The sequence below is a fragment of the Cervus canadensis genome, chromosome 26 (assembly GCF_019320065.1).
Source record: "Cervus canadensis isolate Bull #8, Minnesota chromosome 26, ASM1932006v1, whole genome shotgun sequence".
Classification (NCBI taxonomy): domain Eukaryota; kingdom Metazoa; phylum Chordata; class Mammalia; order Artiodactyla; family Cervidae; genus Cervus; species Cervus canadensis.
In genome coordinates this window covers 27870496-27897963 of record NC_057411.1, presented here as the reverse complement: position 1 = coordinate 27897963, position 27468 = coordinate 27870496, and the positions used below count along the sequence as shown (strand labels likewise).

Sequence of the window (27468 nt, the reverse complement as noted above, 5' to 3'; positions counted from 1 at the left end):
GGAGTTGCAGAATGGTGACTTTCTAATTGTGCCCTGTCTTCCACACTGAAATTCTTCTGTAAAAGGAGTTTTTCTTCATCCCTTTCCCCCTCAAGACTGCTTGGTCACCCTGAAATAGAATTTGTATAGGAAAGGCATAATAAATTCTTTCTTTTTAATTGATAGTATTTGTAAGAAGTTTTTGGTTCCTGATTATTTCCGGTGGTATCCAAGAAGTTGAGAGTTTTCTAAATTTTTTACTTTTAAAAATTATCATTTTGAATGCATGAGATTAATAAATTGAATATGTTTGAGTTGGTTACATTCATTATTCTTTTTGATGCTGAGATTGGCACATTTTTGGCCAGTGTGAGCCCTCAGCTTCAGTGATGGTCTGGTCTTTTTTTCCCTCCTACCCTGTTGTTTAGTAGTCCGTATTCCTTTTGCCAGCTCATCTTCCCCTCTTTGACACAGAGATTTGCACGTGCTGTTACTCTTTGCTGCTGCCCCTGGCCTGGCTGACTACTTCTTTTAGACCTTAGCTGAAGAACCTTCTCTAGACCTTCTCTTGACCCTTCTGCTCCAGTCTTGATTAGCTACCTCATTTAGGACTCTCAGAGCCTCTACTTCTTTGAAGCACTTATCACAACTGTGAATATTTGTTTGATACGCTCAGCTTGTTTAAAGAACCAGTCTTGTTTACCACCATATCCTTAGTTTTTGCCTCTCTGTCTGACACTTAGGAAATATTCAATAAATAACTGTTGAATGAATACATGGTGCAACAATGAATGAAAGTATGTATTAACATATATGTATGATATATAAAAGCAGGAGAGACTGTATTGTCAGGAAATCTAAGGGAGAATAGTTTTCAAGGAGGATATGTATTCCATGAAAGTTGGAAGATTTTCAATAGCATGAGGCTCTGCCCTGAAAAGATAGAATGGTATGAGAAGTCTAGTATGGTAAGGCTTTGAAATAATCTATTAGATTTTGTTATTTGTGTTTCTCAAATGCCTACTTGAGTAGACTAGTGTGGTTGGAATCCAATGTGAAGTGTAAATTAGTAAAGATGATAGTTTGCTAATATTACTTAAAAAACTGAAGATGATAAAGCATGGGAATTTTTTGTTGGAGGCTACAAAGTGAGCTTATAGTAAATCAATATTCAAGTCTTCTGGCTTCTAGTCCACTTCTTTACCATTTTCATAAATGCCCATTTGGGAATTAATAATACTCATGTGGAGGGTAACAGCAGCCTCTCTTTAGCCCTATAGAAGCCCCATTGGCCTTGTGGTACTTAAAGTCTTAAGAGCTGAAAGAAAACTTAAATGTCATCCAATATAGTGGTCCTAAAACTTGGGCCATTTTGGTATTCATGATTTTTCTTTTCTCTAATACTATTTGTATTATTGTTAAATAATTTTCTTTAAATCAATTTACTTTTAAACATTAAATGTGTTTATTTTGAAAGAAAAGTTAATACTACTGCTATAAATGGAAAACCTGTATCACTTCCTATAAAGAAACAATAATTGAACTTAAGTCCACAGAAAATATAATAGTGTTAATTCTAGCTTGATACCTTTGCTTAAGCTCTTGAGTCTTAGATTTGTTCTCCCTCTTGTTAAAAAGTGAGATAAGCAGATGACATGAGATGACAATTATATATATATAATTAATTAAAAGAGAAGTTTTTGTTATATGATTTGCTGCATTTAGTGATTCAACTATTGCTTGACATCTATAGTTTCATGTACCAAAGTTATTTACTTATCTAGCACTTTGGAAATTTAACAACTCAGCCCTTCTTTAAATTTTAACACGGGATAAGTGACTTGTCCAAAGTTAACACAGCCAACTAAAGCTTTAGCTTAGGATTTGCCCATTTGTTGATTTTTTTTCACTATATATTTATTTGCACTAAGAAAAGGAAATTGTTTATTAAGCTGATATTACATAATGTTGATATAATATTCTTTTTGCTTATTTTGTGTCCTCCAATTTATATATAGTGTATAAATATAACAGCAGTAAATGTCATTTAATTCTGCAACAGTAGTAAATGTCAATAATTCTGCAACTTCACAGACTTTAACCTTTTTTTGGTGTGGGTCTAGTATTAATATCATGAATCTAATTTGTGTCTAATGGAACTGGCTGCATTAAGATGATATTATATATGCCAGTTTGACTTTATAAAGATTGTCCTAGCATATTAGTTTTATATTATTGCCGTAGCTAAGTGTCACAAGCTTTGTAACTTAAAACATAAAGTAGTATGTTAAAACATAAAGTAGCTCTGGAGATCAGAAAACCAGAAATAAGTTTCACTGAGCAAAAATCAAGGCACTGAGAAGACTGCATTACTTTTGGAGGCTCTAGGGGAGAACCCATTCCCTTGCCTTGTCCAGCTTCTGGAGTCCACATTTCTTGGCTTATAGCCCCTTTCCCCATCTTCGAAGTTAGCAGCATAGCATCTGCAAATCTCACTTTGACTCTGACCTTCCTCTTCCCTTTTAAGGACGCTTATATTATGTTGAACTCAATCTGATAATCCAGGATAGTCTCAGCTTAATTAATTGAATCATATCTGCAAAGTCTCTTTCTCTGTGCAAGGTAACATATTTACAGGTTCTGGGGATTAAGATGTGTATCTTTTGGGGCAAGGTGGCAGGGTTTATTCTGTTGACTGTATCTAGGATCTGAATTGATTGATTAAAAAAAAAACTAATTTGGGGGTAAACTTTTAGCGTTAGGTGGTCTCTTCAGTCAGCCTACACACGCTCCTGCCCAGTCCAACCAGCTGATAAATACTGCAAGTGCCCTTTCTGCTCCAACACTACTGGGAGATGAGAGAGATGCTATTTTGGCAAAATGGAATCAACTACAAGCCTTTTGGGGAACAGGAAAAGGATATTTCAACAATAACATTCCACCCGTGGAATTCACACTAGAAAATCCCTTTTGCCGGTTTAAGGTATTGATACTGCTTTTGATCATCACTTGAAGAGTGTATGAGAGAATGTGATATTTGGATTAAAATAATACTAAGGAAACAATTGCTTGGTTTTTTTTTTAGTATTCATTGAACATGGTACAGTAACACTTTTGTTTTAAAAGTACAGCAATATAAAATTGAGATAAAATTGAGTAATTTCTTACATATGTGTGATTGAGATGACTAGGATATGACTGAAGAAAAGTGTGACTAGAGAGTCATTTTTAACAGGAAAAAATGTTAAATGGTCTGCTTGGCACTTATAAAGGGGAGACCTAAAACTAGAATTTAGCTGGATGCAAAAGCCATTACAACAATATGGTCCATTTTCTTTGTTCTGATTCCATGCCTACCAAACAACTTTTTTGTTTGAATTTAACTTCTTAGACATTCTGCTCATCAGTCAATGAGAGTATTTAGGTCCACTTGGTGAGGTATTAAAAAATTAACGTATTCAGTTTATGTGGCAATCTAGAGGAAATTTTAATTTCACTCTCTAGGTTTATGTTGTTCCTGGCTAAGAAAGTTTCTCTTTATAATTATGTGACCTTATGGCACAGATTGGTGGAAGGAATCATTCCATATTCCCATATTCTTCAAGTTTTGTTGGCCTATGTCAGCCTCTTAAACCTAATCATTGTGTGTATAAGCCAGTGTTTGGAATTACAAGGCTGAAAATTAGACCTTTGAACATGGCTAAATAACAAAAAGGGACCAACCTATCTTGTTTTAATACTAAGAGATATATAGTAGACATAGGTTGAATATAACAATTTAATTTTTTTCTTTTATAATTGCTATATTAATATACATATGGTAAAATGCATAGTGAAGTAATCTAAAGTGAGTTTAGATTCTTTTTTAAAAATTGCATTATAAATGATGACAAAAGACTTCTGTCTAAAAGAATAATTCTTTAGAAAGATATAGTTTGTCATATTTAATGTTATGTAAACAGCTAACCTGTTCTATATTACATGAAACCATAAAATAATGTAGACATTCTTTGTAGCATTTATAAGTTGACGGTGTTATTATGGTACTTTAAAAGTATAATTTAGTAAATCATTTCTTTATATATCTTTAAACTTTGCTTAAGATTCCATGAGTCAGATAGATAGTAAAAAGTAAGTTACATTTTGATCTATGACTTTGGCAGTCATTTTTATTGCATGCAGAGTTGTTTCCACAGTGTTCAGAACACCCAACAATGGGTTTCAGTTTTTCAGAGGAGAAAGCTATTTAGTTACTCTGTAGGAGAGAAAATTTTGATTCCTCTATGTTATTCTTGGGTAAAAAAGTTTCCCTTTGTAATCTTGTGACCTCCTAGGGCACAGAGTGGCGGAAAGAATCATTACATAGTTCCTTCATTACTAGACATTAAGCTATTTTTCCCATTTTAGTAGATAGTAAGCTGTTAATATTAAACACTTGATTTGAGATCTGTACATGTTTTTGATATTGTTTTGTCATTCCACAGGCTGTAGGTTATAGTTGCATGCCCAATAATAAAGATGAAGATGGGCTAGTGGTTTTAGTTTTCAACAAAAAAGAAACAGATATTCGAAGCCAGCAGCAGCAATTGGTAGAATCATTGCATAAAGTTTTGGGAGGAAACCAGACCCTTACTGTAAATGTAGAGGGTATTAAAACATTGCCAGATGATCAGTAAGTATACATTAAATGTACTCTATGTTTCTGTGTACCTTGGTTTAAAGAGAGTGATCAACACAACAAAAACAGTTTTTGTTGTTAAAGCACAAATTAAATCTCAAAACAGAATGTTATTTCTCAGCTAGTGATTCTTCAGTGTTTATAAAAACATTTATTTAAAAGTCTTTTTCTTAATCTTGGGTTTCTTAATTTATTAGATGCTAATAATTTCTTAGATTTTTCATTTAGAAACAGGAGGAAACATTAATCGTGGCTGTGCAAATCAGGGTCCACAAAGATGTTATTGCAATGTTTTAACTGATTACTGTTCATGTCCATTCATGGATAAATATTATTAACTTCCCTTGTCCTGTGTATAATTGTCATACTTAGTGGCAAGACATTTGCTTTAGAACATTTTGGGTTAGAAGAATTATTAGTGAGATATAGTAACTGAAATCAGATTTTACTTTTTGTTCTATAAACTGCAATGAAGCAACCTGTTAAGTTTCAGCAGAATCTCCAAAGTACTTCTTGATTTTGCTGGGGAAAAAAAATTAAAATAGGACTTGCACCTAAGCATACCTTTACAGATAATATCTTATTTGTCTGTCTCATTTCTGAATTCAGCTAGCACCCTTCTAAAATCACATAGTGCGTTAATATTTGTGGCTGTGAGTTATATGCTCTGTATTTTATAACTTGGTTATATTTCCTCCAGGACAGAAGTTGTCATTTACGTTGTTGAGCGTTCTCCGAATGGTACTTCAAGAAGAGTTCCAGCTACAACACTATATGCCCATTTTGAACAAACCAATATTAAAACACAATTACAGCAACTTGGTGTAACCCTTTCTATGACTAGGACAGAGCTCTCTCCCGCACAGATCAAACAGCTTTTGCAGAATCCTCCTGCTGGTATGTCTCCAGAGTCATGGAGTTGAGGAAATGAAAAGTTCGGAAATACATGCCTCCTCTATTTTGGGAGCTGTTGCTTGGTTATTAATGAAACCAGTGTCAGCCTATCACATTTGCTTATTTGGAACATAGGTTTGAATGTTCTTATTGTACTTCTTCATTTATTTAATGTTTTGTATTGTATAGCTAATTATGTTTGTTAGAAATTTTGTTGGGCAATGATGAACTAAAGAAAAATAGCCCATAATCCATCTACCCAAAGATAATTCAGTCTTAATATTTTATTTTTGTCTAGCTTATCTCTTATTTTAACTGAGTATTCAAGTAAAACCTGAATGTGTTCTCACCGTAAAAGATTCCAGATGGCATATCTCAGTTGACTGAGTGACAGATCTTTACCTCTCTTCCACAGAAGTAACTACTACTAATAATTTATTGAACTTTATCAATCCTTTATCTGTGATTTTAATGTAAGCATTTCTGTCTATATTTATATATGAAGTCCTTGAAAAAGGAATTCTGAACTACACATTTACTACAGCCTGCCTTTTTGCTTATAGTATTCTTTAATGCTTTCATGTCAGTACATAAAGATAAATCTTACTCTTTTTAAAAAACTGCGTGGGATACTGTGGATATACCTTACTGTATTTAACCTCTAGGCTATTTCTACCTTTGCACTATTATAAACTATGTAACGGTTAATCTCCTTGTATACTTGTCTTAAAACACACAGGAATGTATTTTTTTTAGAGTAGATCCCCAGTAGTGAAATTTTCAAGTCAAGATTATGTCTACAGTCGGCCCTCTGTATCCGGGGGCTCCACATCTGCAGGCTCCACATCTGCACCTTCAACTAACCACAGGTCCAAAACAGGGAATAAATTTTAGGAAGTTCCAAAAAACAAAACCTGAATTGCTGCACCTTGGCAGCTATTTTCATAGCATTTCATTGTATTAGGTATTATAAGTAACCCACAAGTGATTTAAAGTGTATGGTAGGATGGGTGTAGGTTATATGCAAATATTATTAATACTGTGCCCTTTCTTACAAGGGACTTGAGCATCCCCAGGGAGGGGGGTGGGTCCTGAACCCCACCCTCTGCAGATACCAGAGGGTCGGCAGTACTTTAAGTATTGTTGTTAGGTACTGCCAAATTGCCCTCCAGAGCAAGTTCAGCCCTTTACATTCATAATAGGAATGTATTACTTTTTCTCACATCTTTTATTTTTCTAATGTTTCCTCATTCTGCTCTGTTTTTGCCAATAATGGAGATAATCAGTCTTTTTAATTTTTCCACTCTGTTGGCAAAAAGTTAATACTTAATTTCATTTGCATTTCACTATTACTAAAGTTGACCAGCTTTTTGTATATTAGCCACATTTATAATATTTGTGAATTACCTATTCATGTTCTTTGCCCATTTTCTATTAAATTTTTTGTCTTTATGATTTAGAGGAGCTCTTCCTATATTCTGGAGATTAATCTATTATCCTATTATAGATACTTGCTTTTGAGGTACTTTTTTTTTTTTTAAGCTTTATCCTACAAAACAATTTTTTGTTCTTGTTACGGTCGTATTTGACAATCATTTTTCATTATAGATTTTAGGTTTTGTGTCTCACTTTAGGAGGGCCTTTCACATAAATTTTATAAAAATGGGAAATAGTTCCTTTTAGAAAAAACATTTCTTTTTTATGGTAGGTGTTGATCCTATTATCTGGGAACAAGCCAAGGTGGATAACCCTGATTCTGAAAAGTAAGTGTATCTTCATCTTGTTTTTATATACAAACTAATATTTACTACCAGGGAAGCAGATGCAAGCTGTTAACTATAATTCTTACACTTAAAGTGAGTTTATCTTCATTTTCATTCCTTTTTAAAGAATGTTGATTATAATCAGGCCGCATCATGTGGTGAAAAGATTAAAATCTGAGTCACACTGCCCTAATTATATATTTGCATTTAATACTGCAGTTTTTGACCACACTGTATTTCCTCACTCATAAAATTAGGTTGGATGAAATCTCTGGGGTGTAACACTTGATTTCATAGTCATAGATCTGCCTTTCAACCCTAGAAGTGTGAATTACAGGAATGTTATGGAAACCTTACCTTGTATTTTGTAATAATACAGGCTTTGATCTGAAAATTGACCGTTTGTGTTTCTTCAGGTTAATTCCTGTGCCAATGGTGGGTTTCAAAGAGCTGCTTCGAAGACTGAAGGCTCAGGACCAGATGACGAAGCAGCATCAGACCAGATTAGATGTGAGAATCCAGCTGCGTTCTTGGCCCTGGGAGTGGTAGAGGGGTTCCAGACCTTTGTTCTTCCCATGTGTTTTAGTTACTGTTTTGTCTTACGAGAAACAATGTAGTGTATACTGCAAATTAACAATTATACTTTTATACAACTTATTTATTTATAGAGCCTCCAAAAATCATGTAAATCTGATTTAACAATGAGTTTAGAATTGTTGACTTTAGCAAATAAATTAGACTTATGGATTCTCTGGCTGGAATTGAAAAGATTATTTTATTAAACACTTATTTATGGGGCCTTATGAAAATGAGGGCTACAATTATGATTGTGTTGTCATAGTGCATTATAATGGTAGGTTAATGAAGCAAATTTTAAGTTACTAAATGCTTAAATCTTAACATTTTATAAAGTAGACTTTTGTAATCAAATGCCTAAAGGTTCTAGAGGTCACCTCCAAGTCCTCTTATGTGGAACTCCTAATTATATATTCATTCAGACTATTTGAGTAATGAAACACTTCTGTTTTATGAAGCAACGCATTTCTTTGTCAGCTCACTTTGATTGATGCTGGTCTCTTTCTTACATTGACTCAAAATCTGTCTTATTATAATTTATATCCATTTTCTCAGGCATGCTTTGTAGGTAACCACTATGTTCCTATGTCATCCCTATAGATATTTGAAAATCATGATCATTTTTTCTTTTTAGTATTTTCTCTGGCTAAAAATTCCAACATGGTTTTTGAATGTTACATGATACCCAGGCCTTATCTTAGACTAGGTACACTGAATTTATTGGCATCACTTTTAAAATGAGTTGTGCATAGTACTATAAATGGGGTGTGACCAAAGTTCTTGAAAGTAAGGACAAAGACACTATTATTTGTGCTTATTTTTGTCAGTTTTGCTAGAAGTTTGTCAATTTTATTGATCTTTTCAAAGAACAAGTTCTTGGTTTTATTTTTTTTTTTCTAGTTTTGTTTACAGTTTCATAAATTTTGGCTCTTAACCATTTCCTTTATTCTACTGCTTTGGGTTTATTTTTCTCTTTTTCTAGTTTCTTAAGATAGCAGCTTAGGGTATTGAGATTTCTAACAAAGACATTTGATGCTATTAATTTTCTTCTAAGTACTGCTTTACCTGAATCCCCCAAATTTTGATAATGTTGTATTTGTCATCTTTGATTCATAAAAAAAATTTTTAATTTGTCTGTGTCGGGCCCCAGTTGCGCACACAGGATCTTCCGTCTTCCTTGAGGCATGCGTGATCTTTAGTTTTGGCATGTGAACTCTTAGTTGCATCATGTGGGACCTGGTTCCCTGACCAGGGATCGAACCCAGGCCTCCTGCATGGGGAGCTCGGAGTCTTAACCGTTGGACCACCAGGGAGGTGCCATTAAAAATATTTTTTATTTCCCTTGATGGTTCTATCTGACTATTGTGGTTTTTGACTAATAGATTATTTAGAAGTATGTTTCATTTTCAAATGTTTGGAGATTTTCCTTTTATTCTGTTGTTATCTAGTCTTAACTCTGTTATGGTCAGAGAACTTTGTATGATTTCAGTTAACTTTGTAAAGGGTTTAACCCATAGGCCTATGAAAAGAATGTGTATTCTGCCATTCTAGGGGTCTTCTGTTGGTGTCAGTGAGATCCAGTTGATAGATTGCTCAGTTCTTGTAAGCTCTTGTTGATATTTTACTAATTATTTGGTTTTTTTAAATTAATTTACTTTTGGTTGTGCCAAGTCTTCACTGCTATGTGGGCTTCTCCAGTTGCAGAGAGCGAGGGCTGCCCTCTAGTTTTGCGGTATGTGCCCTTCTCACTGCAGTGACTTCTCTTGCGGTGGCAGGCCCCAGTAGCTGCAGCACATGGGCTCAATAGTTGCGGCCCCTGGGCTCTCAAGCACAGGCTTAACAGCTGTGGGGCACAGGCTTGGTTGCTCCGTGGAATGTGGGATCCTTTCAGATCAGGGATTAAACCCATATCTCTTGCATTGGCAAGCGGATTCTTAACCACTGAACCACCAGGGAAGCCCTACAAGTTCTTTAAGAGGAGGGTTGAAGTCTCCAGCTGTAGTTATAGATTTGTCTTTTTTCCTTTCACATGTTTTAGAAGGTTTGCTGTTAGGTACATATGTATCTAGGATTGTTATATTTTCTTGGCATATACCATAATGTTCTTCTTTATGCTTAGCAATTATCTTTGCTTGGAAGTAAGCTTTCTCTGATAGCAAATTAAGCCACTCTAGCTTTCTTTTGATTAGTGATTTTGTATCTTTTCCATCCTTCTACTTTTAACTTACCTTTATCATGTTTGAAGTAAGTTTTTTGTAGATAGCATAAAATTTAGATTTAGGCCTATAATCTTACTGTTAACTGTTCGCTCTGTTTTTCTTTCCTCTTTTTTGTTTTCTTCTGGGTTATTTGGACATTTTTTAATATTCTGTTTTTAATTGACTGTCATTTCACCTATCATTTGTTTTAGTGATTGGTTGAGGATAGATCTCACTGGGGTGTGTGGTGATGATTTTGTCCCCCAGGACACGTTGGCAGTATCTGGAGACTTGTTTGGTTGTTGCGGCTGCCCTAGGGTGGTGGCTGTGGTGGTGGTGGGTGCTACAGTTATCTAGCAGGTAGAAGCCAGGATTCTGATCAACATCCTGCAGTGTACAGAACAGTACCACTGCAGTGAAGAATTATCTGGCCCAAATTAATAGTGTTAAAAGTGAGAAACTCTTCTCTATATACCATAATGTATCTCCTTGCACCAGAGGTAATAGGTTTTTCTTGGAGTTATCAGCATGATGCCCACTTCTAGGTTTGGGGCTGTGTTGAAACCAAACTGAGGGCAAAATAATGGTAAACTCACCGCTAGTTCAGTGGTACTTCACATTCAGAGTCCTCAGATAGTTACCCATGCATTCTGTTCATTTTACATCTGTCTTCAACAGGAAAGAGAGAGTGGCACGTATCTAGTCATTTGGTCTAGAATCAAGATTGTTCATATCATTTGCCAGTTTTTCTGATGGATTGCGTATCTTTTCTTTTTGAATTTCAGGAGTTCATCTTTTATTCCAGATTTTAATCCGTCATCTAACATTTAAAAAATCTCCTACTTTTCTTATTTCTCTGCTGATTCTGTCTGTAGTGTCCATAGTTGAAGACTTTTATTTTGTTGTTGTTTACAGTGCTGTGTTAATTTCTCCTGTACAGCAAAGTGATTGTTTTTTATATATATATTTATATATATATATATTCTTTTTCATATTCTTTTTCATATTCTTTTCCATTTTGGTGTAAAACAGGATATTAAATATAGTTCCCTGTGCCATAAGTAGGGTCTTGTTGTTTAAGAAAATCTTAATGTAATGATAGCCATTGCTTTTTTGGCCTTGTCTTCTTTTTGGGGAATTATCTTAAGAAATCATTCCTCATCCAAGGTCTTTAGAGTCTACAGGTTTTTTTTTCTATTATTGTAGAATTTAACCTTTCACAGTTGAGTCTTCTGTCCTCATGGAATTCACTTTATATATACTATATGATATGAACTTTCTCTATATAATAGCTTTTTTCCAGTGTTATCCACAAAAAAGATACTTTCCTCAATGATTTATCATTTACCAAACCAAGTTCCCATATATATGTGATATAGTCTGTTCTTAAATCAGTTTCACATTTTTTTACTCTTACAGCTTTGCAGTATATTTTTAAAGATATGTGGTGGAGTGAATCTCCAGCCTTTGTTCTTTTCACACTTTTAAAGCTGTTTATGCATCTTCATTCTTCGTGACAGTTTTAGAATTGAGTTTGTCAAAATGCTAGAATTTTAGTTGGAATTGCATTAAATATATAATTGAGTCTTAATAATATTAAATTATTCCATCATGAACATGTTCCTTCTCTCATTGAAGTCTCTTGTGTCTTTTGTAATAGTTTTAAAATAAATTTAAAAAATTGTAGGCATTTTTTCTTGGTTAATTTCTAGATTGTTTTAGTGTTTGTCAATAAATACTGTGAGTGGTAACATTTCTATTTTTCCTTACTATTGCTGCTATAGAATAATAATTACTCTTGTTGTCTAGAAGCCCTGCAAGCTTTTCAAAATTGGGATAGAGAGGGTTACATACCCTGCCTGGGTTACATAATAGAAAATTTGGTCACCTGATTGTGTCCCTTCAACATGGCCTGGCATTGAAGTTTCCTTAAAAGGTGACATGTGTAGGTAAACATGCTAAAATATGTCTTGTACAATCTTCTTACCCTCTTACTTAGAACATCTCAATATAAGCCAGTGTCACAGAATGATTAATTATGATAGGAACAATCATAACGGGGTTAATTTTGATTGGGAAACTTTAATGAACTAGGATTTTAACTCATTCTGTAAGGTTAATAAGACTTTCATAAGGTAGAACAGTAGGATTTTAGGCCAAGCAAAGAACAAATTAAATATCTGCAGAGACATTAAAAATGTCTCATTTGTGTAATTAATATTCTTCCTTTCTCCCGCCACTCTGAGCGTCTGTCTCCTAGCATTCTGTTAAACTTACTCTTGGACCGTATGCCGTAGGGCTTCCCTGCTGGCTCAGACGGTAAAGAACCCACCTGCAGTGCAGGAGGCCTGGCTCCCATCCCTGGGTTGGGAGCATCCCCTGGAGGAGGGCATGGCAACCCACTCCAGTGTTCTTGCCTGGAGAATCCCCATGGACAGAGGTGCCTGGCAGGCTCCAGTCCATAGTGTTGCGAACAGTTGGACAGGACTGAGCGACTAAGCACAGTGTATCCTATACTTTCTTCAAGTAGTTACATTTAATTGTCTCTTCAGGCTCCTGTATGTCACTTTATAGGTCTTAGCTTTTATACTTTCATGGCCTGGTTGTTGGCTCTGTTCCATAATATTCAAATTCCTTAATTACTTCTGAAGAGTATGTTTTATTATTCTATACATTTTGCCTCATCACTAAAGTTCCTGGAGCTCTAAAGAAATTTTTGAATGGTACATTTTAACTTTTAGATGTACGAAAGTGGAAGAAATACAAAAGTAGATTTAAAGGAGTTTATATTTTGAGAGATGAATCTCAGGCTCATCTTTTGCATGTAGTGAACTTAATAAATAGTTGTGATACTTTACCTTAAAAAATTGTTTTAAACAGATAATATCTGAAGATATTGGTGAATTACAGAAGAATCAAACTACAACCATGGCCAAAATTGCACAATACAAGAGGAAACTTATGGACCTTTCCCACAGAACTTTACAGGTAGTGATTTCAACGTTTATAAGACTATCTACATGATGGAAGTACTAAATAAGGATTTTTGCAATGGGGGAAAAAAAAGACTAAAAGGAAATAGTAAGTCTTGAAAGTACCAAACTTTCTCATTAAAACTTAGAACTCTGAGGTGAGATCTCTGAAGAGGATTGGGTGAAGAAAGTGAAAATATTCTAAAACTTGCATTTTATTGAGAGGGTAGGAGGAAAGCAGAAAATGAATCATCATTATGATGTAGCAGAAGTATGCATCAGATCATTAATATCTAGTTTTCATAAAAATAGAAAAATACAGATTTTGAGTGCTAGAAAAGGGAGTATAACCATTAATGAATGAAAAGCAACAAAAGAACTTGCAAATTAACAAGGAAATAAAAGAATGAATACCAACTTGAAATTATCATGAAATTGAAATTAAACAAAAAACTTCATTTTTTAAAGATACAAGATGCAAAAAATAGAGAACTTAGTACTCAAGTTAGAAAAATATTATCAAGATAAGCCAAAAGGAACCAATAAGAGGGAAATAAAGATGATGTGGAATGAGTGAAGCAGAAAAAAATTAATCATAGTAGAAAGAATAAGTTGAAGAGCTGTTTCTTTAAAAAGACCATTAAAATGGCTAAATATGAATCTGAAGAAGGAAAAAAAGACTCATCTCATGAGCCTAAAGACAAAAGAAAAATTAGAAGAAAGGAGATAATACCACATACATACACAAGAGAATAAGAAAATACTACAATGGAATTCAGGGCAATAAATTTAGATGTTAGATGATTTTCTAGCAAAATAGAAATTATTAAAATTGACCTATAGAAAAAAAATCTTAAATAGACAAACACCATCATAGAAGCAATTGGGAAAGTTATTAAAGATCCAACAGCGGAAAAAGCACAAAGGTCAAATAGATTCATTTGTCTAACCATTAATGAGCTAATTCTAAAGTTACTTTATTTCAGACAAAAAGAAAAATATAGCTGGTGTTTTTTTTTTTTTAACCGTTTGAGATATAATTCATATACCATACAATTCACCTATTTAATTGATTTTTATTATATTCACAACTTTGTACAACCATCACCATAATCAGTTTTAGAACATTTGCATCACTCTAAATTAAAAAAAACGCCATACCCATAAGCAGCGACTCCCCATTTCCTCCTAAATCCCCTAGCCATAGGCAACAACTTTGCATTTCTGTGGATTTGCCTATTTTTGAACACTTCTTGAAAATGAAATCATAAAATATGTTATTTTTTGACTGGCTGTCTCAGCCTATTTTCAGCGTTCATTCATGTTGTAGCATGTAACAGCACTTCCTTTTTATTGCTGAATAATATTTCATTGTATAATTAACAGATTTTATGTCTTCGTCAATCAGTGAACATTTTGGTTGTTTCCACTTTTTGGCTATTCTGAATAATGTTACTATTAACTCTTGTGTACAAATGTTTGTGTGGATATATGCTTTTGTTTCTCTTGGGATACATAAACCTAGGATGGTAATTGCTTGTTAGTGTGTACCTGTGTTCCACCTTTTGAATAACCAAATTCTTTTTCCAGAGCAGCTGCAGCATTTTACATCAGTTTTTAGTACCCCAAAATAAAAATTTATAAACAGATAATTCTAATAGAGGTGCAGACTGTGCTAAGTAAAATAAACCAGACTGAAAGGCTATGTAATATAATTCCATTTATATGATATCATGCAAAAGGCACAGCAAGAGGTATGTAATAGATCAATAGTTGCTAGGAGCAGGAGGTAAGGGAGAGGAGATTATAAGGAGGAGGAGGGAACTTTATGGGTGATAGAAATGTTCTTTATCTTGATTGTGGTGATGGTAACCTGTGTTCATCCAAATACATAGAACTGTACTCCTAAAAAAGGTGAATTTTGTTTTATGTGGATTATATCTTAGTAAATCTGACCATAGAAAACAAGTGCAGAAAATCTAAGTGAAATATAAGAGAATCCAGCTATTATCAAATTCTAAAGGAATATAATTTTTTTCTTAAAGGAATATACTTTGACTAAGGTTAATTTCAGGAATGGAAAGTTGATTCTTTAACAGGATCTATGAACGTAATTTATCCTAGCAACACATGGAAGGAAAATATGTAAGTTTTTGTAACTAAGCAGGGTAATTAAACTAGTATAAAACAATAAAAAGAGAATATCTTTTTGCTGAGATGCCTGTGTATCTAGAAAACCCAAGGAAATAAACAATAGAATTAATGTGGTAAGATGGCTAAATACAAGGGTTTTAGTGTTTATACTAAATCAGTGTTAGTGTTTTAAAATCAGTGTTTCTTTATACTATTAATGGAAATAAGAGTATTCCATTCATTATCATGAAAAAACTATAAAACACTTCGGAATAAATTTGTGAGGAAAGTATACAAGTATACAATCTGAATTAAAGTTTTCACAGATAAACCATATTCTTAGATGAGAAAACAATATCTACTTTATAAATTTTAAGAGTGAATTACAGCTTTAAAAAATTGATTGAAATCTTTCAGTACATAAGTAAGGATAACTTTTGAGAACAGATTCAGGAAAACAAAAAGGAAATACTGTAGGGGACTTGCTTTATCAAATTTTAGAAAAAAACTATATCAAATTTTAGAAACTGTTTTAAAGTTCTTGTAATCAAATTAGCATGGGCTTGGTGTAAGATTGGACATGAAGATCCACAGAACAAAATAAAGAATCCAGAAATAGATGTACATTGTATCTTAATATGAAAAAGGTGATATTTCAATTCAGTGGGTTTAGTTAATAAATAATGCTAAGAGTAACTGTCTGTCCATCTGGAAAATTTGACCACTGTATCACACCATATACCAATTAGCTCCAGGTTCTTCTGTCCACGGGGATTCTCCAGGCAAGAGTACTGGAGTGGATTGCCACACCATCCTCTAGGGGATCCTCCCAATCCAGGGATCAAACCCAGGTCTCCCGCATTGCAGGCAGATTCTTTACCATCTGAGCCACCGGGGAAGCCCATGTACAAAAACAAGGGTATTAAAGACTTAACTCTTAAGAAATTTATGAAGCTACATGAACCACCTAGGGATTGAAGAGATGTGTAGCAAGAAAACCAGAAACTGTAAAACAAAACTAACAAAAATTTTGTATAGCAAAAGAAAACAGAAGCCATTTGTCAGTAGTGGTGATTTTAGAAAAAGAAAACTGTGAATTTGCAAACAGCACTGATTTTAGTTGTAGTCTTAATATTTGTATCTTACAAAGAGGTGCTACATTTTGACCCCTAAGACCCCAATTGAAATACAGGCAAAGAATGTGTAAAGGCAATTCACAGAAGGGCAGCTGCAGAGTAGTTCTTAACTGGTGGGAGATGGTCCTTCAGCATTCAAGGTGGGGGTGTAAATCCCCTGCTGGTCCAGTGGTTAAAGCTCCCCACTTCCACTGCAGGGAGTCTGGGTTCAATCCCTGGTAGGAACTAAGATCCTAACTGATCCCAGAAGCCAAGTGGCCAAGAAAGAAAAAACAATCAAGGGGATGCAGATTTTAAAAAAGAAAAATTGTGTGATGCTTTAGTACTCACCAGATTGGAAAAAATTTAAACGTCATTACCTATTGCTGACAGAAATGTGTGGAAAAGGGTAGTCTTATGTGTGTTTTATGAATATATAAATTGCTAGGATATTTGGGAAAGCAATTTAGCAGCTTCTGAAGACTGAACACACCTACCTTTAAACCCAGCAATCTTGAATTCATGGCAGTCTTATACCAGTAAATAAAGATGTAAAAAATATATATATATGTGTCTGTGTGTATATATATATACACAAAACTGTTTATTATAGCATTGTTCAGAGTGTCCAAACTAGAAACAATATATCCCCCTCAATATAAGAATACTTATTATTGGCTAACCATGAAAATTATGTAGTCATTAAAAGTAAATTCATGTTACTTCCCAGTAAGAGTGGGCTACATAATTCAAACCTTGAACTGTTAATGATTCTAACTATTGTTCGTGTATTTAGCTAATTTCTTTCAACCGTTGATGTGTAATAAAATTACCTGCATAACTGAAGAGAGGTAATTCTATTGTTCTTGTTGGGCTTTTCTTTGTGTAGGTCCTAATCAAACAGGAAATTCAGAGGAAGAGTGGGTATGCCATCCAAGCTGATGAAGAGCAGTTGCGAGTTCAGCTAGATACAATTCAGGGTGAACTAAATGCCCCTACTCAGTTTAAGGTAAGACCATAAAGCTAGAATTTGTTTCAGGTGCCTCAGCAGAGAAATGTTACTTGGTCTTCCAAGTACGTGTTCTTTATTAAGTACGTGTCTTTTTTTTTTTTTAATTAAAACTTCCTTTCTAAAGTAGACTCTTAAATCATGATATTCTGGGCTTGTATTAATTGTATAATTGTATTAATGTTTCAAATAAGGTACAAAAGGAGAATTAAAACACCTTTAATTAGAGTACTATCCATCCTTTTAAAACAATCTCTTAGAAACGGTTGCTGTTGTGAGCAGTTATAATTCAACTCAGTATTATTTTTAAGGGCCGACTAAATGAACTGATGTCCCAAATCAGGATGCAGAATCACTTTGGAGCAGTCAAATCTGAAGAAAGATATTACATAGACGCCGATCTGTTACGAGAAATCAAGCAGGTAAGTTTTCCACTAGAGTGCACTCTTTAAGTGAATTCATATCCGTAAGGATGGCTATTATCCAAAACAAAACACCCTCCAGAAAGTCACACATTTAGAGGATGTGAAGAAAATGGCACTGTTGTGCATGCTAGTGGCAATGTACAGTGATACACACCGTCGTTGTGAAAAGTGCCTCCTTAAAATATAAACATAGAATTACAATACAACCCTGCAGTTCTCCTTCTGGGTATGCACCTGTAAGAACTGAATGCAGTCACTCAGATATTTGCATGCCCATGTTCATGGAAGCATTATTCACAGTAGCCAAAGTGGAAGCAATCCAGGTGTCCACAGATGGGTAAGTAGACCAAATATGGTTATATGTACACAATGAAATATAAACCTTAAAAAGGCAGGCAGTGTATACACACACACATACACATCATGGATGAACTTTGAAGACATTATGTGAAGTAAGCCAGTTATTTGAAAGGACAGAAGTTGTATGATTCCATTTATATGGTGTCCCCAAGAGTAGAATGGTAGTTGCTGAGGGGAGGGTTACTGATCCCATCAGCCTTCAGGGGACCTGGGTGGAGGCTGCAGGAGCCAAGACCTCAGAGCACTTGTCTAAGGCTCACTTCTACGGAAACGTTAGGAAGTACTACTCTAGCTTACTTTCACTAGTATAAATACAGACTGGTTTAATAAAAACTGTCCATCCATCCAGCAACCATCTAAAAAAATATATTAAGATGGCAAACTTTGTGGAACATATTAGATAGGACTAACTGGCATGGCCTGAGGATTTTAGGTAATTATAAATGTCATTATTTATCTAATTTTATTATGTTCTTTAGAATGAATATTGCTGTTTTATGCAGCTAAAAACTAGTTTGTCTCCTGGGTTCTCAAAAAGTATCAGATCAGTTCAGTTCAGTCACTCCATTGTGTCTGATTCTTTGCGACCCCATGAACCGCAGCACACCAGGCCTCCCTGTCCATCACCAACTCCCGGAGTTCACCCAAACTCAGGTCTGTTGAGTCAGTGATGCCATCCAGCCATCTCATCCTCTGTCGTCCCCTTCTCCTCCTGCCTTCAATCTTTCCCCACATCAGGGTCTTTTCAAATGTGTCAGCTCTTCACATCAGGTGGCCAAAGTATTGGAGTTTCAGCTTCAACATCAGTCTTTCCAATGAACACTCAGGACTGATCTCCTTTAGGATGGACTGGTTGGATCTCCTTGCAGTCCAAGGGACTCTCAAGAGTCTTCGCCAACACCCCAGTTCAAAAGCATCAATTCTTCGGCGCTCAGCTTTCTTTATAGTCCAACTCTCACATCCACACATGACCACTGGGAAAACCATAGCCTTGACTAGACGGACCTCTGTTGGCAAAGTGATGTCTTTCCTTTTTAATATACTATCTAGGTTGGTCATAACTTTCCTTCCAAGGAGTAAGCGTCTTTTAATTTATACATATACCTGATTATATTCATATTTATAATTAACTGAGAACAATTCCAACATATAAGAATAACATATATGAGTTTATGTATGCAATAAAATTGGGAATAATATAAACACCTGAAATGTTAGCAATAGTAGTTACCACCATTATCATCAGTTTGTACTTTAAAATATGGAAATCCTCAGTTTTCAGAATGATTATTTTGTTAATCTATATTTGAGTACCTTCTTGAATTGTTTTAATATAACTAGTTTTTTATCAAAGGTTGATAAAAGGAATCTTTAAAATCTGCATCTTTTGTAAAATTTGTTATATTTATTACATATTTGATTTTTCTTTTCACAGTATTTAACTATATTTAAAAGTGTTAGCAAAAGATACAGTACAGATTTTTAAAACATGCATATGAGAGCGACTGAGTCCTGTGTTGCTAGTAAAATAATGAAAAATAGCCTTTTTCCTGTAAGTAGCTTGCAGTTTAATAGAGAAATACATTGGTATTTTTTTGATTCCTTCTAGCATTTGAAACAACAACAGGAAGGCCTTAGCCACTTGATTAGCATCATAAAAGATGACTTAGAAGATATCAAGTTGGTAGAACACGGATTGAATGAAACCATCCACATCAGAGGTGGTGTCTTCAGTTGACAGCTCACAAACTTGTGTTAAAGGTTTGTGAAATACATCTTCCTGTTACATCAGGCCTTCTTTAAAAATGAAACTGACCACATGGAGGCATAAAAAAACAATCCTCTCTCCTGACTTGGTTTTTGAGAAGGTTACTGAAAATTATTTATCAAATCTGAAATAACAGTCACTTCACTGCTCTTCAGAGAGAGTCTTTGAAAGATTTATATCTAAAAGCTGTAATTACTTTAAAAGAGAAATACATAATTGCCAAAAATATTTACTATTGTACATTTTTACAACAGCATTGTTCTTAAAAATAATCAGTGTTTAATGATTATTCTCATTGAGCCTGTACTCTGCTTTCCATAGCAAGTAAATATGAAATGTCTACTTTGCACATAACAAAATAAACTGTATAATTACTTGGCTGCTGGAGATTTGTACTTCAGAATGTAAATGTCAGTTTTTATATTTGTGAATTCATCTGTGGGAGGAGTAAAGAAAATCCAAGAGTATTTAATGATCAATGTGGTTTTCTTTTCATTCTATAAAGATTTGAATATATATTTTTATATTATTTTACTTATTTGGAATTTACAGAACACACGTAAGCAATTAGGATATAACGGAAGAATTACATTTTATCATTTTTGCACCTTTTTTTGTTTTTTAAACCTCTTTATTTCTAAAAAATATGAAAACATAAATAAATTCTTGATTATAATTACTTTTTATATAATTCTGTCTGGTGCTTTGTTTATTTGGTTCTGGGAGAAAGATGACTGATGTTCATACAAGTATTAAATCATAATCACAACTCAAGTATTTCAGTTTTAACCTGGTTTTAAGTCTGACTTCACCCTCAAGGTGAAGGGCTTCCCTTGTGGCTCAGCTGGTAAAGAATCTGCCTACAATGCGGGAGACCTGGGTTTGATTCCTGGGTTGAGAAGGTCCCCTGGAAAAGGGAAAGGCTACCCCCTCCAGTATTCTGGCCTGGAGAATTCCAAGGACTACAGTCCACAGGACCGCAAAGAGCTAGACACGACTGACAGACTCTCACTTCACCCTCAATACTGATGTATTTTGACCACTGTACAGCAAATAGAAATTATTTCATATATCATCTAGGATAAAGAAATCTCTAATACATCATTAGCATCTGAAAACACTGGAAAATCTAAATTAGACATGGTAATGTGCAATAGTGATTCTTCAAAACCAGAGAATTGAAGCCATTTCTCTGACTACACAGGCACATCTCACTGCATCATGTTAGCCCCTCTTGGAATGCTTTCCCTCTGCATTTCTGCATCATGCTTTGGCTGATGATGAGAGGTGTCATCAACAGCCTATGAACCCTGCCCCTGTGTTACTATGAGGACGGCAAGGAGGGTGGTGTGCTGTGTATCCAGAGGCCCCCTCTGAGACACCACCGGAGCAATCTGTCCAGTTGCAGACTAGCTAACGGTTGTGTAGCAGACACAAACAAGGCTCATGGGCTGTTTCTTCTAACACCTCTGTCTTTCTCATCCTGTAGCCAAAGGTGACAGGAGTCTGCCCCTCTGCACGCCTTCTTACTGTAGGAAGAATTGGTGATTTAACAAATGAGAATTGCTCCTCAGAGCAACATCTCTGTTGGACAGATGGCTAACCATGCTCACCTCTAGCCTGTAATTTTTCGTGCTGTCATATTCTTAATTTCTAATTTCACAAGCCCTAAATAGAGCTCAGGGTCTGCCTTTTAAAGACAGGTCCATTTAGCCGCCTAAGTTTCAATTCTGCTGGTGACTGCATGTGTAAGGCAGGTTAGATAGATAAGCTGGTTAGATAGGTAAGTGGCCCTGGTCTGTACCTGACTTGTGTGCCAAGCAAATGATAACCAAATTCTAGATTTGGATGGAAATCAGACTAACTGGCCTCAGGACTAAGTTGTGCTCTCCAGCACAATTTATAAAAGTTCTGTGAACTGGATAATGGTTCTTGTGGATAGTTCACTCAAAATTCTCAACATGAGGAGAGGTAAATGGTAGAATTAAAGCACGCCGAACCCTTAACACCTAGTTTAGACTTCATGAAGTTTTTCTGGATCTCTGAAAATGGCCTTCAGTTCCTTTTGAAACATTGGCAGTGTAAACAAGTGTCCCTTACCAAAGCCCACGCCTAAACCAGTTACCATTCAACCACTCTTTTTCTTGGGGAAAAGAGCGCCTTACTGTACTTACCTCACTCTCCTTTCTTACTGAGCCCACACATTCATTAGGTACTGTCTGCCTTCCTAGGTTAGTATGAGGTTCAAGTTAAGGACTATGTATGTGAAATACTTAGTCAACTGTTGTGTTTGTAAAAATACAAAGTGTTCATATATAGAAGGAAAAGAGACTGAAAAAATATACTATTTGAAGTCAAAGTTTGATCCTTTAAAGATGAGTAAAACACCTTTAAAATTCTAATTCAGGAATTAAATTCATGTTAATCACTAGCATTATTGATATTTTAGTATTTGGCAATTCTACTGAAATTAAAGGTCTTTTATTGAATTTAAAGTATACAGTTTTTTTACAATCATAAAATTAATATAGAAATAAGTGAAAAACGAATTCTATGATATCTGGGTTTACTACCAGATTTGCTAAGTGAATAACAAATTCACGTTTCATCAACTGAATGTTGACCAACAAGTGAAAAATACATCATTCCTTTTGATGATTTCTGTGGGATGCCTGTAGTTGTATTTCAAGTACAGTGTAAAGTACAAGTAAAGAATGTATCAGACTACAGAGCGACTGAAATTTATAGCAGAAGCACTGATTAAAATGATGAATGTCCCACACCGGGGAAGGAGCATTTTGCCAGAAGATGCAGAGGGATGGCTTTTGGGACCTGGAACAGGAACTGCTGGGCCTGGAGCTGTTAACGAGAACACACAGTCACTGACACACGTTGAGTATCACATTCCACCCACTGACACCGTATTTCCTGAATATGTGAACAGACAAGTTAGATTAGAAACATACATCAAGTACTTCTAGCCAGGACAACTTTGAAATAAATACAGTTCATTACAGACCGGGGGCTATATTTTCATATATATCATCAAGGTGTGCTGATCTAGGTTTTATCCAGGTTTCCACAGCCTTTTTAGTATTTAAGTAGACAAAAGTAATTTCTCACTGTTCAAGTTCACTACAATTTCTTGGCAATTGAAAATTTTCATTTTCTGTATATAAAAGATAAAGTTTAATGCTGTGTCTTATCTATTTCGAGTAAAATAGTATACTTCATATTCTAACAGTATACAATGGAATACAGCTGCATTTTTTTAAAACACTAAGCCCTGCAAGCAGATTTTTAAAAAAATAAACTTTTCCCTTTATACATAAAACACTACCCTGGAGAAAACCACTTCCCTTCCATCTGAACTAGCAGACAGAGGTAGAGTCGAGTCCAGGATGGCCTGATTCATACTGCCCTTAATGCAGACATCTGACTTTTGACTGTGTTATGGTTTAGACTGTACCAGGGAAGAGTGACTGGAAATACCCAGATGGGCTCACCATTCGCATTTCATAAGTGAAACCATGGGAATATTATAAAACCTTCATATCATAAATGTACTTGCTTGCCATGATCATAAACATGCCGTTATGGGAAAACAGACAGGCGGATGCACTCCTGCATGAGTCTGCTACTAGAGAGTAGGGGTTCTCAAGGGACTGCACTGCCTGCTAAGAGGCAGTCTGCAAACTTGTCAGGGTGTCTTGATTATCACAGCAGTGGGGAATAAAAGTAGAAGACTAGTATCCATGCCGTGGACAGTCTTGCACAATGAGAAACTGACCCACTTCCACATAAATTTCAAATGCACTGCTAGACATATATATAAATTAAAAATGTTTATCTAGAACCTACTTTACATATAGGCAAAATATATTTGGATAGTTTTAATAAACATTAGTTTCTATATAGTTAGATTATTAATTTAGTATCTAATTAGTTTCTATCTAATAAGCCCACAGTATCTCTTCACTTTCATTTTTCTTGTATAGAATAGCTTCCAGGCTTCTCTTAAATCCAAATTTATTTGTGTAAGTAAATACAATCATCTGACAACTTCATTATGTCTTCTAGAATAATCTAGGCATTTATTTACATACTGAAATGTTTATAATTTTGTTATATCATTAGGACATCATTTGATTTTTTTATGTGTGCAAGTGGGTCTTATCTAAGAATTTTATTTCAGAATACCATTATAAAATATTTGTTCTAAAAGAATTGGGTTGATAAGAGTTGAGAACCATTGCTTGAAAAAATAGTCTCTATATACAGTTGAAAATCACTGCTTAAGAAACAAAATCAACTTGCCCCCACCATTCACACATACAAGTATTTGGATGTGACATTATATTCTGTTAGGATGCTTTAAACTCTAGATTGGTGTCTTTTTTTGAAAAACTTTCTCAGTTTTTGTATATTGTAGAAACAGACATTATCAACTAAGGAAAAGAAATATTTCTTACTAGGCTGGTTGATATCTTGGCTTTTGTCTTCTAAAATAGAAACAGATGTTCAGTTAATTGCATTGTACACCAAAGAGAAAAAAATCTCATTAAATGATTAAGCAAACTTGGTTATCTCTGGGTGTGGGACTGAAGGGCAGGATATCAGACTTACAGGTATTGGGGGGAAGGTCTAAGTTTACTCATTTGCATGCTTTGAAATTTCTTTACAATGTGTGTATTTCCATTTTAAAAAGTTAAAATTTTGTTTAAAGTTTTTTTTATATATTAAACTCAGATTCCCAAGTCCAACTATAGCACCTACCATTTACTCAATGCTTACTGTGTCACACATTGACCAAATACTTAATGTACATTAACACTTTTACTTCTTAACAGTCCTAGTAGGTAGTAGAGTTATCCGTATTAATACAGATGTTCCCCAAAAGTTGCATAAAATCACAACTTTTATGCTTGGTAATCAGTGGGAGCAATACCTGTGTTCAAAGCCTCCGCTCTTAATTACTATGCTATTCCAACTCCAAGTGTATTAAAATTAAAATATTGCAATATTGCCGTATTTTGACGGCTCTGAAGCCAAATGCCAATTCTAGAAGCCCAGATTAGAGGTGTATTTTCTGTAACTACATCCAGCTGGGAGACAAGGGTCATGCAACAGAAAATGAACAAAACTTGATAAGTTTGGGTCTTGATTGTCTCATTCTAGCCTTTTACGGGTTCCTTAACTTCTCTATATTCCATGTTTTCATCTCTTATTGGATTATATGAGATTCTGTGTACATGTTTTGACACCACCTTTAAAAAAGCCTGCACTAGACAGTTTTCTAAGAAAGGGAACACACAATACAAAACAGTCCCAGGAAAACCGAGTGGCTTATTGTTGGAGGACATGGAGAGTGCAGTAAGGAGTGCAGAAAGCATGTCGCACGCTGAGCAGGGCGCACACATCCCTCCTTGATGCTGCCATTCTTGTGACTACAGATTCCCTCAGTGGCCTGCTCACCTGAAGAAACCTGCCCCTTCTGGAATAGACAGGCGCAGCTGGAGGTAAACGGTCCCAGCTTCAGGTCAGCTGCCTTTGTCTCTGCCTGACCCAGGGAGCCCTAAGGGCAGTCTGCCTGCACAATGAAAGGGGTCCTCAGCGCCTCCCTGGGGCGTGCAGACTGGATGTCAAGCTGCGCAGCCCGAGTGTCCTCTCTCCAGACCCTTAGATGGAGCTCAGCGATTACAGTGAACGACTCAGAGCCCCGTGGTGCCTCCACCGCCCCACACACAAAAGAATTTTATAAAAATAACTAACACATATATATGGAATTTAGAAAGATGGTAACGACAACCCTATATGAAAAACAGAAAAAGAGACACAGAAGTACAGAACAGACTTTTGAACTCTGTGGGAGAAGGTGAGGGTGGGATGTTGCGAAAGAACAGCATGTATATTATCTATGGTGAAACAGGTCACCAGCCCAGGTGGGATGCATGAGACAAGTGCTCGAACCTGGTGCACTGGGAAGACCCAGAGGGATCGGGTGGAGAGGGAGGTGGGAGGGGGGATCGGGATGGGGAATACGTGTAAATCTAGTGCTGATTCATGTCAATGTATGACAAAACCCACTGAAAAAATAAATAAATTAATTAAAAAAAAAATTAACTCAAAGTCAAAAAAAAAAATAAATAACTTACCAGGTTTTTCATCTGGTTGTAACATTTTTATTCCTAAATGAGAAATCAAGATTTATTATTCAGATAGTAATAAAGGCAACTACCATTTACTATTTTAACCCACCACTTGTTTTGACAGTGCTTTATCTCATTAGGACTTTAATCCTAAATTAGGACTTTAGTCCTGCAAGACAGAAGCTTTCCTCATTTTACAGATGCAGAAGCAGAGGTCCAGAAAAAGTGAAATAACTTATACAAAGTTACCAAGAGGAAAATGGCAGAGGAGAGACTTCATGAAGTGGGATCTGTCTACACAGACCATGTGCATCCCCCACACCTGGCTAAGCAACTGCCTTTCAAAACCCAGCGTGCCTAGTAAGGTGCCAATGAGAGTGCTATGTAAACTCAGGTCCGGAGCTGAACAAAGACAGACAAAGTGTGCAATCAGTGTCATTAGAGGCTCACTTCAAAGTTGCGGCCAAGTAAGTTCAATCATTCAAATCTGGGCGAATATAAACGTGTTGCTGGAACCTCTCCCTCTGGGCCAGTCAGTGTTTTAGGTCGTGAACTGTGAACGGCTGGTTCCTGCACACAGCACGTAGTACCCAAAGGTAGCAACGTTAAGCTCAGTGCTGTGTGGACAGATGCCATTTAGCAGATGTCAGAAATCTAATTTCCTTAACAGATGATCATTCCATAATAACAAAACCTACCAAAAATTATTTGCAAAACACCTTATGAGTTCAAAAGAAAGGATTTATAAGCACTGAATAGGGGCTTGCACCCTGATATTTTGTGTTTTTATAGTCCTTACAGGTATCTCCATAAGGCAACGTATGTGTGTTAGCCGCATTTGAAAGATGACAATTCTTAGGCATAAAGAAGTGTTATTACAGTCCATAGCTCTCTGGTAAAATACTAGATCATGTCTTTATTTTTTTTTAACCTTCTCCCTGTCTCAGAGATAAAAATTAAGTTTGAGAGTCTTTTAATATTTTTTCCTCCCCTGTTAGCGTAAGTTCTGAGGTCCTTTTGACTTGACAGGAGTCACACTGTTCAATTTCTCTGGCCATAGAAAATCAAGGCCCCTCACAAGCCTTGCCTTCAGCAATCGCCTCACACTTTTTAAAATACTTGTTTTCATGGTTATATCTTAAAGGTAGGTTAAAGATGCATGATAAATATACTGCAAAAACACTTGAGGAATCATAAATTTTAAGAAACTGGTTCTCGATCACAGCGGCTTTCCTGGTGGCTCAGACAGTAAAGAATCTGCCTGTAATGCAGGAGACCGCGGTTTGATCCCTGGGCCAGAAAGATTCCCTGGAGAAGGGAATAGCTACCCACTTGAGACTCCCTCGGACTGCAAGGAAATCAAACCAGCCCATCCTAAAGGAAATCAACCCTGAACATTCATTGGAAGGACTGGTGCTGAAGCTGAAGCTCCAGTACTTTGGCCACCTG

At 35.5% G+C, this 27468-nt stretch overlaps 2 protein-coding genes across 12 annotated transcripts in view; one reads left to right on the top strand and one right to left on the bottom strand.

Moving 5' to 3' along the window:
* Positions 1-27468, top strand: part of NUP54 (nucleoporin 54) — a 44990-nt gene that overhangs the window by 9203 nt on the left and 8319 nt on the right. Inside the window, exons 4-12 of one of the 2 annotated variants that reach the window (XM_043448381.1) lie at positions 2736-2962; positions 4464-4651; positions 5358-5554; positions 7260-7314; positions 7731-7824; positions 12969-13076; positions 17198-17317; positions 17629-17739; positions 19712-20561. In XM_043448381.1, coding sequence (XP_043304316.1) covers positions 2736-2962; positions 4464-4651; positions 5358-5554; positions 7260-7314; positions 7731-7824; positions 12969-13076; positions 17198-17317; positions 17629-17739; positions 19712-19840 — 1229 coding nt within the window. In that variant the 3' untranslated portion in view covers positions 19841-20561. Of the gene's footprint in view, positions 1-2735; positions 2963-4463; positions 4652-5357; positions 5555-7259; positions 7315-7730; positions 7825-12968; positions 13077-17197; positions 17318-17628; positions 18661-19711; positions 20562-27468 lie in introns of those variants that run through there. The other variant, XR_006265693.1, reaches the window with a different exon arrangement.
* ART3 (ADP-ribosyltransferase 3 (inactive)) overlaps positions 20319-27468 on the bottom strand; it is a 135586-nt gene continuing 128436 nt past the window's right edge. For 5 of the 10 annotated variants that reach the window (XM_043448390.1, XM_043448391.1, XM_043448383.1 and 2 more), the window contains 3 exons: positions 26026-26058; positions 24343-24372; positions 22336-22729 (listed from right to left, as the gene is read on the bottom strand). In XM_043448390.1, the coding sequence (XP_043304325.1) occupies positions 22590-22729; positions 24343-24372; positions 26026-26058 (203 nt within the window). In that variant the 3' untranslated portion in view covers positions 22336-22589. Of the gene's footprint in view, positions 22730-24342; positions 24373-26025; positions 26059-27468 lie in introns of those variants that run through there. The other 5 variants (XM_043448388.1, XM_043448384.1, XM_043448386.1 and 2 more) reach the window with 3 other exon arrangements.